The 19,209-nt window shown below is 43.7% G+C and overlaps 1 protein-coding gene across 1 annotated transcript in view; it reads right to left on the bottom strand.

Annotated features, from left to right (window-relative positions):
- The window catches only part of LOC115122699 (probable E3 ubiquitin-protein ligase HERC1), a 37,570-nt gene that overhangs the window by 9,818 nt on the left and 8,543 nt on the right, over window positions 1–19,209 (bottom strand). The window contains exons 5-8 of the mRNA XM_065015830.1: window positions 14,160–14,334; window positions 12,089–12,356; window positions 1,186–1,399; window positions 423–628 (exon numbers count right to left, since the gene is read on the bottom strand). Coding sequence (XP_064871902.1) covers window positions 423–628; window positions 1,186–1,399; window positions 12,089–12,356; window positions 14,160–14,334 — 863 coding nt within the window. The remainder of the gene's footprint in view (window positions 1–422; window positions 629–1,185; window positions 1,400–12,088; window positions 12,357–14,159; window positions 14,335–19,209) is intronic.

Below are 19,209 nucleotides of genomic sequence, written 5' to 3'. Positions count from 1 at the left end.
CCCTCTACCCTAACCCCTCCAGTACTCACCCTAACCCTCTACCCTAACCCCTCCAGTACTCACCCTAACCCTCTACCCATAACCCCTCCAGTACTCACCCTAACCCTCTACCCTAACCCCTCCAGTACTCACCCTAAACCTCTACCCTAACCCCTCCAGTACTCACCCTAACACTCTACCCATAACCCCTCCAGTACTCACCCTAACCCTCTACCCATTACCCCTCCAGTACTCACCCTGCTCACCCTAACCCCTCCAGTACTCACCCTGCTCACCCTAACCCTCTACCATAACCCCTCCAGTACTCACCCTAACCCTCTACCCTAACCCCTCCAGTACTCACCCTAACCCTCTACCCCTAACCCCTCCAGTACTCACCCTGCTCACCCTAACCCTCTACCCATAACTCCTCCAGTACTCACCCTGCTCTGGTGAGCCTCCAACTTCACAGAAGAGCACTTGCGCAGGTCACCCGCCATGTCGGCAAAGGTTTGCGGCCGGCTCTGGTTGTCTCTGTCGTGAGCGGCCAGCGTGCGGACCAGCTGCTGAGCGGCCCACTGCCGGTGTCCCGAGGACAGACGAGAAGACAGGCAGCAAGCAGCCAGCGCGTTGGCCAGCTCCAGAGGTCCTACAGCAGTGGGATGATAGGAAGGATGGGTATACAAATGTGCAATTAAACCTGCTGGAACGAAAACAAAAGGGGGTGGAAGAAGGAACGGTGAGTGAGTTTTATTTTGGGGTGGGGGGGAGAGATGAGAGGATGTTAATTATAACATAACATAATGAATGGTCCAAAACACTACGGTGATAATGACAACTAGCACGGGCACTGTGGAGGCTAGCACAAACTGCTAACAACAGCTAGTAGCTACATGTCTGTATGTACTGTCATCCCGTGCAGACAATCTGAAAATACGAGGCGACTTCAAATCTATAATCACTGCCCCTCCCCCCCTGCCCCCCCCCTTTCAACCATTTCTTAAATTAAACATTCTAAATGAGCTGAGAAATATCTTTGTTCATCCCATAATGCAATTTTACAAACAAAACATAGTCAGTTACAAAAACTCTATTGAATTATGACGACGCCGCTTAACGACATGTCGACGACAGACAACGTGTGACATTATCGCAACGTCTAGAAATCTCCGAGGACCACAGAGGCCGACTCCAGGTCTCACGAACCTCTCTTCTCCGCGTCAGCCTTGTCATAGTTGGGTCTGAGCCGGGCCCCTTTATCAGCGAGTAGGGCCACGAGGGCCTGGGTGACCACGAAATTGGGTGACGTCACAAGCTTGTTCTCCTCGGCCACGCCCCTCAGGAAGCTGGGGAGGAACTTCCTCTGGACGGAGTCGTCTACCGTGGTCAGGTTCATCCCCGTTGCCGCCGAGATCAGGTTCTAGAGACGGATAGATATACAGGTTCTAGATCAGTCAGAGGAACCCTAACACGCTAGATCAGGTTCTAGAGATGGATAGATATACAGGTTCTAGAGACAGATAGATATAATGGTTCTAGATCAGTCAGAGGAACCCTAACACGCTAGATCAGGTTCTAGAGACAAGATAGATATACTGGTTCTAGAGACAGATAGATATACAGGTTCTAGAGACAGATAGATATACATTTTCTAGAGACAGATAGATATACAGGTTCTAGAGACAGATAGATATATACAGGTTCTAGAGAGATAGATATACTGGTTCTAGAGACATATATATATACAGGTTCTAGAGAGATAGATATACTGGTTCTAGAGACAGATAGATATACAGGTTCTAGAGACAGATATATATACAGGTTCTAGAGAGATAGATATACTGGTTCTAGAGACAGATAGATATACAGGTTCTAGAGACAGATAGATATACAGGTTCTAGAGAAAGATAGATATAGTGGTTCTAGAGACAGATAGGTATACAGGTTCTAGAGACAGATAGATATACTGGTTCTAGAGACAGATAGGTATACTGGTTCTAGAGACAGATAGATATACATGTTCTAGAGACAGATAGATATACAGGTTCTAGAGACAGATATATATACAGGTTCTAGAGAGATAGATATACTGGTTCTAGAGACAGATATATATACAGGTTCTAGAGAGATAGATATACTGGTTCTAGAGACAGATAGATATACAGGTTCTAGAGACAGATATATATACAGGTTCTAGAGAGATAGATATACTGGTTCTAGAGACAGATAGATATACAGGTTCTAGAGACAGATAGATATACTGGTTCTAGAGACAGATAGATATACAGGTTCTAGAGACAGATAGATATACATGTTCTAGAGACAGATAGATATACTGGTTCTAGAGACAGATAGATATACAGGTTCTAGAGACAGATAGATATACAGGTTCTAGATCAGTCAGAGGAACCCTAACACGCTAGATCAGGTTCTAGAGACGGATAGATATACAGGTTCTAGAGACAGATAGATATAATGGTTCTAGATCAGTCAGAGGAACCCTAACACGCTAGATCAGGTTCTAGAGACGGATAGATATACATGTTCTAGAGACAGATAGATAAAATGGTTCTAGATCAGTCAGAGGAACCCTAACACGCTAGATCAGGTTCTAGAGACAGATAGATATACTGGTTCTAGAGACAGATAGATATACAGGTTCTAGAGACAGATAGATATACATGTTCTAGAGACAGATAGATATACAGGTTCTAGAGACAGATAGATATACAGGTTCTAGAGACAGATATATATACATGTTCTAGAGAGATAGATATACTGGTTCTAGAGACAGATAGATATACAGGTTCTAGAGACAGATAGATATACAGGTTCTAGAGAAAGATAGATATAGTGGTTCTAGAGACAGATAGGTATACAGGTTCTAGAGACAGATAGATATACTGGTTCTAGAGACAGATAGGTATACTGGTTCTAGAGACAGATAGATATACATGTTCTAGAGACAGATAGATATACAGGTTCTAGAGACAGATATATATACAGGTTCTAGAGAGATAGATATACTGGTTCTAGAGACAGATATATATACAGGTTCTAGAGAGATAGATATACTGGTTCTAGAGACAGATAGATATACAGGTTCTAGAGACAGATATATATACAGGTTCTAGAGAGACAGATATACTGGTTCTAGAGACAGATAGATATACAGGTTCTAGAGACAGATAGATATACAGGTTCTAGAGACAGATATATATAATGGTTCTAGAGACAGATAGGTATACAGGTTCTAGAGACAGATAGATATACTGGTTCTAGAGACAGATAGGTATACTGGTTCTAGAGACAGATAGATATACAGGTTCTAGAGACAGATAGATATACTGGTTCTAGAGACAGATAGATATACAGGTTCTAGAGACAGATAGATATACAGGTTCTAGATCAGTCAGAGGAACCCTAACACGCTAGATCAGGTTCTAGAGACAGATAGATATACAGGTTCTAGAGACAGATATATATAATGGTTCTAGATCAGTCAGAGGAACCCTAACACGCTAGATCAGGTTCTAGAGACGGATAGATATACAGGTTCTAGAGACAGATAGATAAAATGGTTCTAGATCAGTCAGAGGAACCCTAACACGCTAGATCAGGTTCTAGAGACAGATAGATATACTGGTTCTAGAGACAGATAGATATACAGGTTCTAGAGACAGATAGATATACATGTTCTAGAGACAGATATATATACAGGTTCTAGAGAGATAGATATACTGGTTCTAGAGACAGATATATATACAGGTTCTAGAGAGATAGATATACTGGTTCTAGAGACAGATAGATATACAGGTTCTAGAGACAGATTGATATAGTGGTTCTAGAGACAGATAGGTATACAGGTTCTAGAGACAGATAGATATACTGGTTCTAGAGACAGATAGGTATACTGGTTCTAGAGACAGATAGATATACATGTTCTAGAGACAGATAGATATACAGGTTCTAGAGACAGATAGATATACAGGTTCTAGAGACATATAGATATACAGGTTCTAGAGACAGATATATATACAGGTTCTAGAGAGATAGATATACTGGTTCTAGAGACAGATAGATATACAGGTTCTAGAGACAGATATATATACAGGTTCTAGAGAGATAGATATACTGGTTCTAGAGACAGATAGATATACAGGTTCTAGAGACAGATAGATATAGTGGTTCTAGAGACAGATAGGTATACAGGTTCTAGAGACAGATAGATATACTGGTTCTAGAGACAGATAGGTATACAGGTTCTAGAGACAGATAGATATACATGTTCTAGAGACAGATAGATATACTGGTTCTAGAGACAGATATATATACAGGTTCTAGAGACAGATATATATACAGGTTCTAGATCAGTCAGAGGAACCCTAACATGCTAGATCAGGTTCTAGAGACGGATAGATATACAGGTTCTAGAGACAGATAGATATAATGGTTCTAGATCAGTCAGAGGAACCCTAACACGCTAGATCAGGTTCTAGAGACGGATAGATATACAGGTTCTAGAGACAGATAGATATAATGGTTCTAGATCAGTCAGAGGAACCCTAACACGCTAGATCAGGTTCTAGAGACAGATAGATATACTGGTTCTAGAGACAGATAGATATACAGGTTCTAGAGACAGATAGATATACATGTTCTAGAGACAGATAGATATACAGGTTCTAGAGACAGATAGATATACAGGTTCTAGAGACAGATAGATATACAGGTTCTAGAGACAGATATATATACAGGTTCTAGAGAGATAGATATACTGGTTCTAGAGACATATATATATACAGGTTCTAGAGAGATAGATATACTGGTTCTAGAGACAGATAGATATACAGGTTCTAGAGACAGATAGATATACAGGTTCTAGAGACAGATAGATATACTGGTTCTAGAGACAGATATATATACTGGTTCTAGAGACAGATATATATACAGGTTCTAGAGACAGATATATATACAGGTTCTAGATCAGTCAGAGGAACCCTAACATGCTAGATCAGGTTCTAGAGACGGATAGATATACAGGTTCTAGAGACAGATAGATATAATGGTTCTAGATCAGTCAGAGGAACCCTAACACGCTAGATCAGGTTCTAGAGACGGATAGATATACAGGTTCTAGAGACAGATAGATATAATGGTTCTAGATCAGTCAGAGGAACCCTAACACGCTAGATCAGGTTCTAGAGACAGATAGATATACTGGTTCTAGAGACAGATAGATATACAGGTTCTAGAGACAGATAGATATACATGTTCTAGAGACAGATAGATATACAGGTTCTAGAGACAGATAGATATACAGGTTCTAGAGACAGATAGATATACAGGTTCTAGAGACAGATATATATACAGGTTCTAGAGAGATATATATACTGGTTCTAGAGACATATATATATACAGGTTCTAGAGAGATAGATATACTGGTTCTAGAGACAGATAGATATACAGGTTCTAGAGACAGATAGATATACAGGTTCTAGAGACAGATAGATATACAGGTTCTAGAGACAGATAGATATAGTGGTTCTAGAGACAGATAGGTATACAGGTTCTAGAGACAGATAGGTATACAGGTTCTAGAGACAGATAGATATACTGGTTCTAGAGACAGATAGGTATACTGGTTCTAGAGACAGATAGATATACATGTTCTAGAGACAGATAGATATACAGGTTCTAGAGACAGATATATATACAGGTTCTAGAGACGATATACTGGTTCTAGAGACAGATATATATACAGGTTCTAGAGAGATAGATATACTGGTTCTAGAGACAGATAGATATACAGGTTCTAGAGACAGATATATATACAGGTTCTAGAGAGATAGATATACTGGTTCTAGAGACAGATAGATATACAGGTTCTAGAGAGATAGATATACTGGTTCTAGAGACAGATAGATATACAGGTTCTAGAGACAGATATATATACAGGTTCTAGAGAGATAGATATACTGGTTCTAGAGACAGATAGATATACAGGTTCTAGAGACAGATAGATATAGTGGTTCTAGAGACAGATAGATATACTGGTTCTAGAGACAGATAGGTATACAGGTTCTAGAGACAGATAGGTATACAGGTTCTAGAGACAGATAGATATACATGTTCTAGAGACAGATAGATATACAGGTTCTAGAGACAGATATATATACAGGTTCTAAATCAGTCAGAGGAACCCTAACATGCTAGATCAGGTTCTAGAGACGGATAGATATACAGGTTCTAGAGACAGATAGATATAATGGTTCTAGATCAGTCAGAGGAACCCTAACACGCTAGATCAGGTTCTAGAGACGGATAGATATACAGGTTCTAGAGACAGATAGATATAATGGTTCTAGATCAGTCAGAGGAACCCTAACACGCTAGATCAGGTTCTAGAGACAGATAGATATACTGGTTCTAGAGACAGATAGATATACAGGTTCTAGAGACAGATAGATATACATGTTCTAGAGACAGATAGATATACAGGTTCTAGAGACAGATAGATATACAGGTTCTAGAGACAGATAGATATACAGGTTCTAGAGACAGATAGATATAGTGGTTCTAGAGACAGATAGGTATACAGGTTCTAGAGACAGATAGGTATACTGGTTCTAGAGACAGATAGGTATACTGGTTCTAGAGACAGATAGATATACATGTTCTAGAGACAGATAGATATACAGGTTCTAGAGACAGATAGATATACAGGTTCTAGAGACATATAGATATACAGGTTCTAGAGACAGATATATATACAGGTTCTAGAGAGATAGATATACTGGTTCTAGAGACAGATAGATATACAGGTTCTAGAGACAGATATATATACAGGTTCTAGAGAGATAGATATACTGGTTCTAGAGACAGATAGATATACAGGTTCTAGAGACAGATAGATATAGTGGTTCTAGAGACAGATAGGTATACAGGTTCTAGAGACAGATAGATATACTGGTTCTAGAGACAGATAGGTATACAGGTTCTAGAGACAGATAGATATACATGTTCTAGAGACAGATAGATATACTGGTTCTAGAGACAGATATATATACAGGTTCTAGAGACAGATATATATACAGGTTCTAGATCAGTCAGAGGAACCCTAACATGCTAGATCAGGTTCTAGAGACGGATAGATATACAGGTTCTAGAGACAGATAGATATAATGGTTCTAGATCAGTCAGAGGAACCCTAACACGCTAGATCAGGTTCTAGAGACGGATAGATATACAGGTTCTAGAGACAGATAGATATAATGGTTCTAGATCAGTCAGAGGAACCCTAACACGCTAGATCAGGTTCTAGAGACAGATAGATATACTGGTTCTAGAGACAGATAGATATACAGGTTCTAGAGACAGATAGATATACATGTTCTAGAGACAGATAGATATACAGGTTCTAGAGACAGATAGATATACAGGTTCTAGAGACAGATAGATATACAGGTTCTAGAGACAGATATATATACAGGTTCTAGAGAGATAGATATACTGGTTCTAGAGACATATATATATACAGGTTCTAGAGAGATAGATATACTGGTTCTAGAGACAGATAGATATACAGGTTCTAGAGACAGATAGATATACAGGTTCTAGAGACAGATAGATATACAGGTTCTAGAGACAGATAGATATAGTGGTTCTAGAGACAGATAGGTATACAGGTTCTAGAGACAGATAGGTATACAGGTTCTAGAGACAGATAGATATACATGTTCTAGAGACAGATAGATATACTGGTTCTAGAGACAGATATATATACAGGTTCTAGAGACAGATATATATACAGGTTCTAGATCAGTCAGAGGAACCCTAACATGCTAGATCAGGTTCTAGAGACGGATAGATATACAGGTTCTAGAGACAGATAGATATAATGGTTCTAGATCAGTCAGAGGAACCCTAACACGCTAGATCAGGTTCTAGAGACGGATAGATATACAGGTTCTAGAGACAGATAGATATAATGGTTCTAGATCAGTCAGAGGAACCCTAACACGCTAGATCAGGTTCTAGAGACAGATAGATATACTGGTTCTAGAGACAGATAGATATACAGGTTCTAGAGACAGATAGATATACATGTTCTAGAGACAGATAGATATACAGGTTCTAGAGACAGATAGATATACAGGTTCTAGAGACAGATAGATATACAGGTTCTAGAGACAGATATATATACAGGTTCTAGAGAGATATATATACTGGTTCTAGAGACATATATATATACAGGTTCTAGAGAGATAGATATACTGGTTCTAGAGACAGATAGATATACAGGTTCTAGAGACAGATAGATATACAGGTTCTAGAGACAGATAGATATACAGGTTCTAGAGACAGATAGATATAGTGGTTCTAGAGACAGATAGGTATTTCTAGAGACAGATAGGTATAAGGTTCTAGAGACAGATAGATATACTGGTTCTAGAGACAGATAGGTATACTGGTTCTAGAGACAGATAGATATACATGTTCTAGAGACAGATAGATATACAGGTTCTAGAGACAGATATATATACAGGTTCTAGAGAGATAGATATACTGGTTCTAGAGACAGATATATATACAGGTTCTAGAGAGATAGATATACTGGTTCTAGAGACAGATAGATATACAGGTTCTAGAGACAGATATATATACAGGTTCTAGAGAGATAGATATACTGGTTCTAGAGACAGATAGATATACAGGTTCTAGAGAGATAGATATACTGGTTCTAGAGACAGATAGATATACAGGTTCTAGAGACAGATATATATACAGGTTCTAGAGATTAGATATACTGGTTCTAGAGACAGATAGATATACAGGTTCTAGAGACAGATAGATATAGTGGTTCTAGAGACAGATAGATATACTGGTTCTAGAGACAGATAGGTATACAGGTTCTAGAGACAGATAGGTATACAGGTTCTAGAGACAGATAGATATACATGTTCTAGAGACAGATAGATATACAGGTTCTAGAGACAGATATATATACAGGTTCTAGATCAGTCAGAGGAACCCTAACATGCTAGATCAGGTTCTAGAGACGGATAGATATACAGGTTCTAGAGACAGATAGATATAATGGTTCTAGATCAGTCAGAGGAACCCTAACACGCTAGATCAGGTTCTAGAGACGGATAGATATACAGGTTCTAGAGACAGATAGATATAATGGTTCTAGATCAGTCAGAGGAACCCTAACACGCTAGATCAGGTTCTAGAGACAGATAGATATACTGGTTCTAGAGACAGATAGATATACAGGTTCTAGAGACAGATAGATATACATGTTCTAGAGACAGATAGATATACAGGTTCTAGAGACAGATAGATATACAGGTTCTAGAGACAGATAGATATACAGGTTCTAGAGACAGATATATATACAGGTTCTAGAGAGATAGATATACTGGTTCTAGAGACATATATATATACAGGTTCTAGAGAGATAGATATACTGGTTCTAGAGACAGATAGATATACAGGTTCTAGAGACAGATAGATATACAGGTTCTAGAGACAGATAGATATACAGGTTCTAGAGACAGATAGATATAGTGGTTCTAGAGACAGATAGGTATACAGGTTCTAGAGACAGATAGGTATACAGGTTCTAGAGACAGATAGATATACTGGTTCTAGAGACAGATATATACTGGTTCTAGAGACAGATAGATATACATGTTCTAGAGACAGATAGATATACAGGTTCTAGAGACTGTATTATACAGGTTCTAGAGAGATAGATATACTGGTTCTAGAGACAGATATATATACAGGTTCTAGAGAGATAGATATACTGGTTCTAGAGACAGATAGATATACAGGTTCTAGAGACAGATATATATACAGGTTCTAGAGAGATAGATATACTGGTTCTAGAGACAGATATATATACAGGTTCTAGAGAGATAGATATACTGGTTCTAGAGACAGATAGATATACAGGTTCTAGAGACAGATATATATACAGGTTCTAGAGAGATAGATATACTGGTTCTAGAGACAGATAGATATACAGGTTCTAGAGACAGATAGATATAGTGGTTCTAGAGACAGATAGATATACTGGTTCTAGAGACAGATAGATATACAGGTTCTAGAGACAGATAGATATACATGTTCTAGAGACAGATAGATATACAGGTTCTAGAGACAGATAGATATACAGGTTCTAGAGACAGATAGATATACAGGTTCTAGAGACAGATATATATACAGGTTCTAGAGAGATAGATATACTGGTTCTAGAGACAGATAGATAAACACCTAGAGACAGATAGATATACTGGTTCTAGAGACAGATAGATATACAGGTTCTAGAGACAGATAGATATTGTTCTAGAGACAGATAGATATACAGGTTCTAGAGACAGATAGATATACAGGTTCTAGAGACAGATAGATATACAGGTTCTAGAGACAGATATATATACAGGTTCTAGAGAGATAGATATACTGGTTCTAGAGACAGATAGATATACAGGTTCTAGAGACAGATAGATATAGTGGTTCTAGAGACAGATAGATATAGTGGTTCTAGAGACAGATAGGTATACAGGTTCTAGAGACAGATAGGTATACAGGTTCTAGATCAGTCAGAGGAACCCTAACACGCTAGATCAGGTTCTAGAGACGGATAGATATACAGGTTCTGTATTAAACACCTGCTGTATTAAACACCGGCCTTATTAAACACCGGCTGTATTAAACACCGGCTGTATTAAACACCGGCTGTATTAAACACCTGCTGTATTCTACACCGGCTGTATTAAACACCTGCTGTATTAAACACCGGCTGTATTCTACACCGGCTGTATTAAACACCGGCTGTATTCTACACTGGCTGTATTAAACACCGGCTGTATTCTACACCGGCTGTATTAAACACCGGCTGTATTAAACACCGGCTGTATTAAACACCGGCTGTATTCTACACCGGCTGTATTCTACACCGGCTGTATTAAACACCGGCTGTATTAAACACCGGCTGTATTCTACACCGGCTGTATTAAACACCGGCTGTATTCTACACCGGCTGTATTAAACACCGGCTGTATTAAACACCGGCTGTATTAAACACCGGCTGTATTCTACACCGGCTGTATTAAACACCGGCTGTATTCTACACCGGCTGTATTCTACACCGGCTGTATTAAACACCGGCTGTATTAAACACCGGCTGTATTCTACACCGGCTGTATTAAACACCGGCTGTATTCTACACCGGCTAAAATAACAACAGTGTTGGTGTTTACAACCATTATTAAATTAACTCTAATTGGTCTAAAATAACCCCAGTGTTGTTGTTTACAACCAGTGTTAAATCAAAACCACGCCCATCATTATCATATTTCCCAGCATGCTCTAATTTATTGCACGATTGATTTTTACAATAGGTTTTTTCCCTCAATATCTATGTTTTTACATGTAGCACATCGATTGATTAATTCATCGTATGCTACTCAGATATGAACAACATACATTTTTATCAACTAATCGGATCCATTACTGATATGGTTGTTCCAGTTTGGATGGTTCAGGTCGTCTCGTATCTTAGTCTTCCCGACCCAGCAGTCAGTCTGACTGTAGGTTACGGAGAATAAACAAGTCAAATTGTTGGATATCTTCACTGAGGCTGGATTCCAATAGGAATTACACAGCACTTTGCCAACCATCATAATGTGATTTGCAGACCTGAAAACCATGAGTTTCATTCAGGATACTATACTGTATTGGTGTCAAACTAGGCCCTCAAATTAAGGCCTCGTTCAATACCTGTGTTGAACATTTTTATTTTAATGATCGGGCTCGGTGAAACCCACAGGACAACAAAAAACTATGACTGCAACGATCTCTGTCTCTGTCAATAACAAATAGTCATGGTTGGTAACGACAATTCACTCGAAAGCTAAGGCACTCTGGGAAATATGTATAGGTCAAGATAAGTATTGCATAAGTGTGGTGCTGAACTAAGGTTGAACTTCCTGTCTTTTTGAAAGTCGTTGAGTGCAGTAGAGAACTGGTCACTTCCTGTTTCTCTTCCAGTCTATTATCTTTGTGTGAGTCTGAGTTGTGTATCTGTTGTTACCTGTGTGCAGAGCTGGACCAGCAGCTTGGCAGCGTTGGGGCTGTTGGAGGCCAGACAACCCACAGCCGTACTGAGATAGGCCAGACAGGAGATAGGTTTGCTGGCCTTGGTGGCCCCGCGGGGCCGCTCTGAGGCCCCTGATCCAGATGTGGGGCTGGTGGAGAGGCCGGCTCGCCCTGCTGCAGCCAGACACATCAGTCTGACCAGGGTCCTGATGTCTGTCAGACCCAGAGACTCCAACCCTGCTGCCAGGCTACAGCTAGAACCACTGAGAGAGAGGAAAGGGGAGAGAGAGAGAGAGGGAAAGGGGAGAGAGAGGGGAGGGAGGGAGAGGAGGAGAGAGAGAGAGAAAAGGGGGAGAGAGAGGAGGGGAGGGAGAGAGAGGAGGGAGGGAGAGAGGGAGGGAGAGAGACGAGGGGAGAGAGAAGGAGAGAGAGAGAGAGAGGAGGGGAGGGAGAGAGGGGGGAAAGGGGGGGAGGGAGAGAGAGGGGAGGGAGGGAGAGAGAGCAAGGGGAGAGAGAGGGGAGGGAGAGAGAGGAGGGGAGGGGAGAGAGAGGAGGGGAGAGAGAGAGGGGAGGAGAGGGAGAGAGAGGTAGAGAGAGGTGGGGAGAGAGAGAGAGAGAGAGGGGGAGAGAGAAAAAGGGGGAGGGAGAGAGAGAAGGGGGAGGGAGAGAAGGCCATACTCATAAACATACAGTAGTTGCAATGCAGTTCACCCTTATACACTGACACCAACTAAACACAGTGGAACATGAGATGAATGGAGATCGAGACTGAGAGACACTGAGAAGAGAGACAGACGGAAAGACACCAGGGAGACAGAGAGACAGCCAGAGACAGAGAGAGAGACACCAGGGAGACAGAGAAAGACACCAGAGACAGAGAGAGACAGAGACAGAGAGAGAGAGACACCAACGAGACAGAGAGAGACAGACGGAAAGACACCAGGGAGACAGAGAGAGACAGCCAGAGACAAAGAGAGAACAGAGAGAGACAGAGAGAGAGACAGAGACCAACACATTATCCAGTCCTACACACAGTCCTACACCTAGTCTACACACAGTCCTACACCTAGTCTACACACAGTCCTACACCTAGTCTACACACAGTCCTACACCTAGTCTAAACACAGTCCTACACCTAGTCTACACACAGTCCTACACCTAGTCTACAGTCCTACACCTAGTCTACACATAGTCCTACACCTAGTCTAAACACAGTCCTACACCTAGTGTAAACACAGTTCTACACCTAGTCTACACATAGTCCTACACCTAGTCTAAACACAGTCCTACACATAGTCCTACACCTGGTCTACACACAGTCCTACACCTAGTCTACACACAGTCCTACACCTAGTCTACACCTAGCCTACAACCAGTCCTACACCTAGTGTAAACACAGTCCTACACCTAGTCTACACACAGTCCTACACCTAGTCCAAACACAGTCCTACACATAGTCCTACACCTGGTCTACACACAGTCCTACACCTAGTCTACACACAGTCCTACACCTAGTCTACACCTAGTCTACACAGTCCTACACCTAGTCTACACATAGTCCTACACATAGTCTACACACAGTCCTATCACTAGTCTACACCTAGCCTACAACCAGTCCTACACCTAGTCTAAACACAGTCTACACAGTCCTACACAGAGTCTACACACAGTCCTACACCTAGTCTACACACAGTCTACACCTAGTCTAAACACAGTCTACACCTAGTCTAAACACAGTCCTACACCTAGTCTAAACAGTCTACACCTAGTCTACACACAGTCCTACACCTAGTCTACACACAGTCCTACACCTAGTCTAAACACAGTCCTACACCTAGTCTACACAGTCCTACACATAGTCTACACACAGTCTACACAGTCCTACACATAGTCTACACACAGTCCTACCACCAGTCCTACACCTAGTCTACACCTAGTCTACACACAGGTCTACACCTAGTCTACACCTCGTCTACACTTCATCTACACCTAGTCTATACCTAGTCTACAGACAGTCCTACACCTAGTCTACACCTAGTCTACACCTAGTCTACAGACAGACCCACCTGACAGAGAGTAGAGACAGGGCTCTCATCACCATGGTCCTGGCCAGTAGGACCTGCGCTGCAGAGGTCACTCTCCTCAGAGCCATGACCCTGTCGTGGGGGTTCTCCAGCGCTGCAGCCTGCTCCCCCAGAGTCACCCTGCCCGAGGAGCTGTTCTCCACCGCGCCCTGGCAGCCTGGGAAACACACGCAGACACTTGTTGAAGCTGACGCAGAATGTAGAATTACAACCCCACGAAATGGACATAACAGGTGATCACTGAACCACCCACATTACAGAGAGGACCGGACACATCTCACCCACATTACAGAGAGGACTAGACACATCTCACCCACATTACAGAGAGGACCGGACACATCTCACCCACATTACAGAGAGGACCAGACACATCTCACCCACATTACAGAGAGGACCAGACACATCTCACCCACATTACAGAGAGGACCAGACACATCCCACCCACATTACAGAGAGGACCAGACACATCTCACCCACATTACAGAGAGGACCAGACACATCTGAACCACCCACATTACAGAGAGGACCGGACACATCTGAACCACCCACATTACAGAGAGGACCAGACACATCTCACCCACATTACAGAGAGGACCGGACACATCTCAACCACCCACGTTACAGAGAGGACCGGACACATCTCAACCACCCACATTACAGAGAGGACCAGACACATCTCACCAACATTACAGAGAGGACTGGAGACATCTCACCCACATTACAGAGAGGACCAGACACATCTGAACCACCCACATTACAGAGAGGACCAGACACATCTCACCCACATTACAGAGAGGACCAGACACATCTCACCCACATTACAGAGAGGACCGGACACATCTCACCCACATTACAGAGAGGACCAGACACATCTGAACCACCCACATTACAGAGAGGACCGGACACATCTGAACCACCCACATTACAGAGAGGACCGGACACATCTCACCCACATTACAGAGAGGACCAGACACATCTGAACCACCCACATTACAGAGAGGACCGGACACATCTGAACCACCCACATTACAGAGAGGACCAGACACATCTCACCCACGTTACAGAGAGGACCGGACACATCTCAACCACCCACATTACAGAGAGGACCAGACACATCTCACCCACATTACAGAGAGGACCAGACACATCTCACCCACATTACAGAGAGGACCAGACACATCTCACCCACATTACAGAGAGGACCAGACACATCTGAACCACCCACATTACAGAGAGGACCAGACACATCTCACCCACATTACAGAGAGGACCGGACACATCTCACCCACGTTACAGAGAGGACCAGACACATCTCACCCACGTTACAGAGAGGACCGGACACATCTCACCCACGTTACAGAGAGGACCGGACACATCTCACCCACATTACAGAGAGGACCAGACACATCTCACCCACATTACAGAGAGGACCGGACACATCTCACCCACATTACAGAGAGGACCAGACACATCTCACCCACATTACAGAGAGGACCGGACACATCTCACCCACGTTACAGAGAGGACCGGACACATCTCACCCACATTACAGAGAGGTCCAGACACATCTCACCCACATTACAGAGAGGACCGGACACATCTCACCCACGTTACAGAGAGACCAGACACATCACCCACGTTACAGAGAGGACCGGACACATCTCACCCACATTACAGAGAGGACCAGACACATCCCACCCACATTACAGAGAGGACCAGACACATCTCACCCACATTACAGAGAGGACCAGACACATCTCACCCACATTACAGAGAGGACCAGACACATCTCACCCACATTACAGAGAGGACCGGACACATCTCACCCACATTACAGAGAGGACTGGACACATCTCACCCACATTACAGAGAGGACTGGACACATTACAGAGAGGACTGGACACATCTGAACCACCCACATTACAGAGAGGACCGGACACATCTCACCCACATTACAGAGAGGACTGGACACATCTGAACCACATTACAGAGAGGACTGGACACATCTCACCCACGTTACAGAGAGGACCGGACACATCTCACCCACATTACAGAGAGGACCAGACACATCTCACCCACATTACAGAGAGGACCGGACACATCTCACCCACGTTACAGAGAGGACCGGACACATCTCACCCACATTACAGAGAGGACCGGACACATCTCACCCACGTTACAGAGAGGACCGGACACATCTCACCCACGTTACAGAGAGGACCAGACACATCTCACCCACGTTACAGAGAGGACCGGACACATCTCACCCACATTACAGAGAGGACCAGACACATCTCACCCACATTACAGAGAGGACCAGACACATCTCACCCACATTACAGAGAGGACCAGACACATCTCACCCACGTTACAGAGAGGACTGGACACATCTGAACCACCCACATTACAGAGAGGACCGGACACATCTCACCCACATTACAGAGAGGACTGGACACATCTGAACCACATTACAGAGAGGACTGGACACATCTCACCCACATTACAGAGAGGACCAGACACATCTCACCCACATTACAGAGAGGACCAGACACATCTCACCCACATTACAGAGAGGACCAGACACATCTCACCCACATTACAGAGAGGACCAGACACATCTCACCCACATTACAGAGAGGACCAGACACATCTGAACCACCCACATTACAGAGAGGACCAGACACATCTCACCCACATTACATCTCACCCACATTACAGAGAGGACCCGACACACCTCACCCACATTACAGAGAGGACCAGACACATCTCACCCACATTACAGAGAGGACCAGACACATCTCACCCACATTACAGAGAGGACCAGACACATCTCACCCACATTACAGAGAGGACCAGACACATCTCACCCACATTACAGAGAGGACCGGACACATCTCACCCACATTACAGAGAGGACCAGACACATCTGAACCACCCACATTACAGAGAGGACCAGACACTGCTGAACCACCCACATTAAAGAGGACCAGACACACCTGAACCACCCACATTAGAGAGAGGACCAAACACATCTCACCCACATTATAGAGAGGACCGGACACATCTCACCCACATTATAGAGAGACCAGACACATCTAAACCACCCACATTAGAGAGAGGACCAGACACATCTCACCCACATTACAGAGAGGACCGGACACATCTCACCCACATTACAGAGAGGACCAGACACATCTGAACCACCCACATTACAGAGAGGACCAGACACATCTCACCCACATTACAGAGAGGACCAGACAAATCTCACCCACATTACAGAGAGGTCCAGACACATCTGAACCACCCACATTACAGAGAGGACCGGACACATCTGAACCACCCACATTACAGAGAGGACCGGACACATCTGAACCACCCACATTACAGAGAGGACCGGACACATCTCACCCACATTACAGAGAGGACCGGACACATCTCAACCACCCACGTTACAGAGAGGACCGGACACATCTCAACCACCCACATTACAGAGAGGACCAGACACATCTCACCCACATTACAGAGAGGACCAGACACATCTCACCCACATTACAGAGAGGACCGGACACATCTCACCCACGTTACAGAGAGGACCAGACACATCTCACCCACATTACAGAGAGGACCGGACACATCTCACCCACGTTACAGAGAGGACCGACACATCTGAACCACCCACATTACAGAGAGGACCAGACACATCTCACCCACATTACAGAGGACCAGACACATCTCACCCACATTACAGAGAGGACCAGACACATCTCACCCACATTACAGAGGACCAGACACATCTGAACCACCCACATTACAGAGAGGACCAGACACATCTCACCCACGTTACAGAGAGGACCGGACACATCTCACCCACGTTACAGAGAGGACCGGACACATCTGAACCACCCACATTACAGAGAGGACCAGACACATCTCACCCACATTACAGAGGACCAGACACATCTCACCCACATTACAGAGAGGACCAGACACATCTCACCCACATTACAGAGGACCAGACACATCTGAACCACCCACATTACAGAGAGGACCAGACACATCTCACCCACGTTACAGAGAGGACCGGACACATCTCACCCACGTTACAGAGAGGACCGGACACATCTCACCCACGTTACAGAGAGGACCGGACACATCTGAACCACCCACATTACAGAGAGGACCGGACACATCTCACCCACATTACAGAGAGGACCGGACACATCTCAACCACCCACGTTACAGAGAGGACCGGACACATCTCAACCACCCACATTACAGAGAGGACCAGACACATCTCACCCACATTACAGAGAGGACCAGACACATCTCACCCACATTACAGAGAGGACCGGACACATCTCACCCACGTTACAGAGAGGACCAGACACATCTCACCCACATTACAGAGAGGACCGGACACATCTCACCCACGTTACAGAGAGGACCGGACACATCTGAACCACCCACATTACAGAGAGGACCAGACACATCTCACCCACATTACAGAGGACCAGACACATCTCACCCACATTACAGAGAGGACCAGACACATCTCACCCACATTACAGAGGACCAGACACATCTGAACCACCCACATTACAGAGAGGACCAGACACATCTCACCCACGTTACAGAGAGGACCGGACACATCTCACCCACGTTACAGAGAGGACCGGACACATCTCACCCACATTACAGAGAGGACCAGACACATCTCACCCACATTACAGAGAGGACCGGACACATCTCACCCACGTTACAGAGAGGACCGGACACATCTCACCCACATTACAGAGAGGACCAGACACATCTCACCCACATTACAGAGAGGACCGGACACATCTCACCCACGTTACAGAGAGGACCAGACACATCTCACCCACGTTACAGAGAGGACCGGACACATCTCACCCACATTACAGAGAGGACCAGACACATCTCACCCACATTACAGAGAGGACCAGACACATCTCACCCACATTACAGAGAGGACCAGACACATCTCACCCACATTACAGAGAGGACCAGACAC

This window comes from Oncorhynchus nerka, unplaced genomic scaffold, assembly GCF_034236695.1.
Source record: "Oncorhynchus nerka isolate Pitt River unplaced genomic scaffold, Oner_Uvic_2.0 unplaced_scaffold_1260, whole genome shotgun sequence".
NCBI classification, from domain to species: Eukaryota; Metazoa; Chordata; class Actinopteri; order Salmoniformes; family Salmonidae; genus Oncorhynchus; species Oncorhynchus nerka.
Note: the sequence above shows the minus strand (reverse complement) of the source record. Positions and strands in the feature narration are given on the sequence as shown.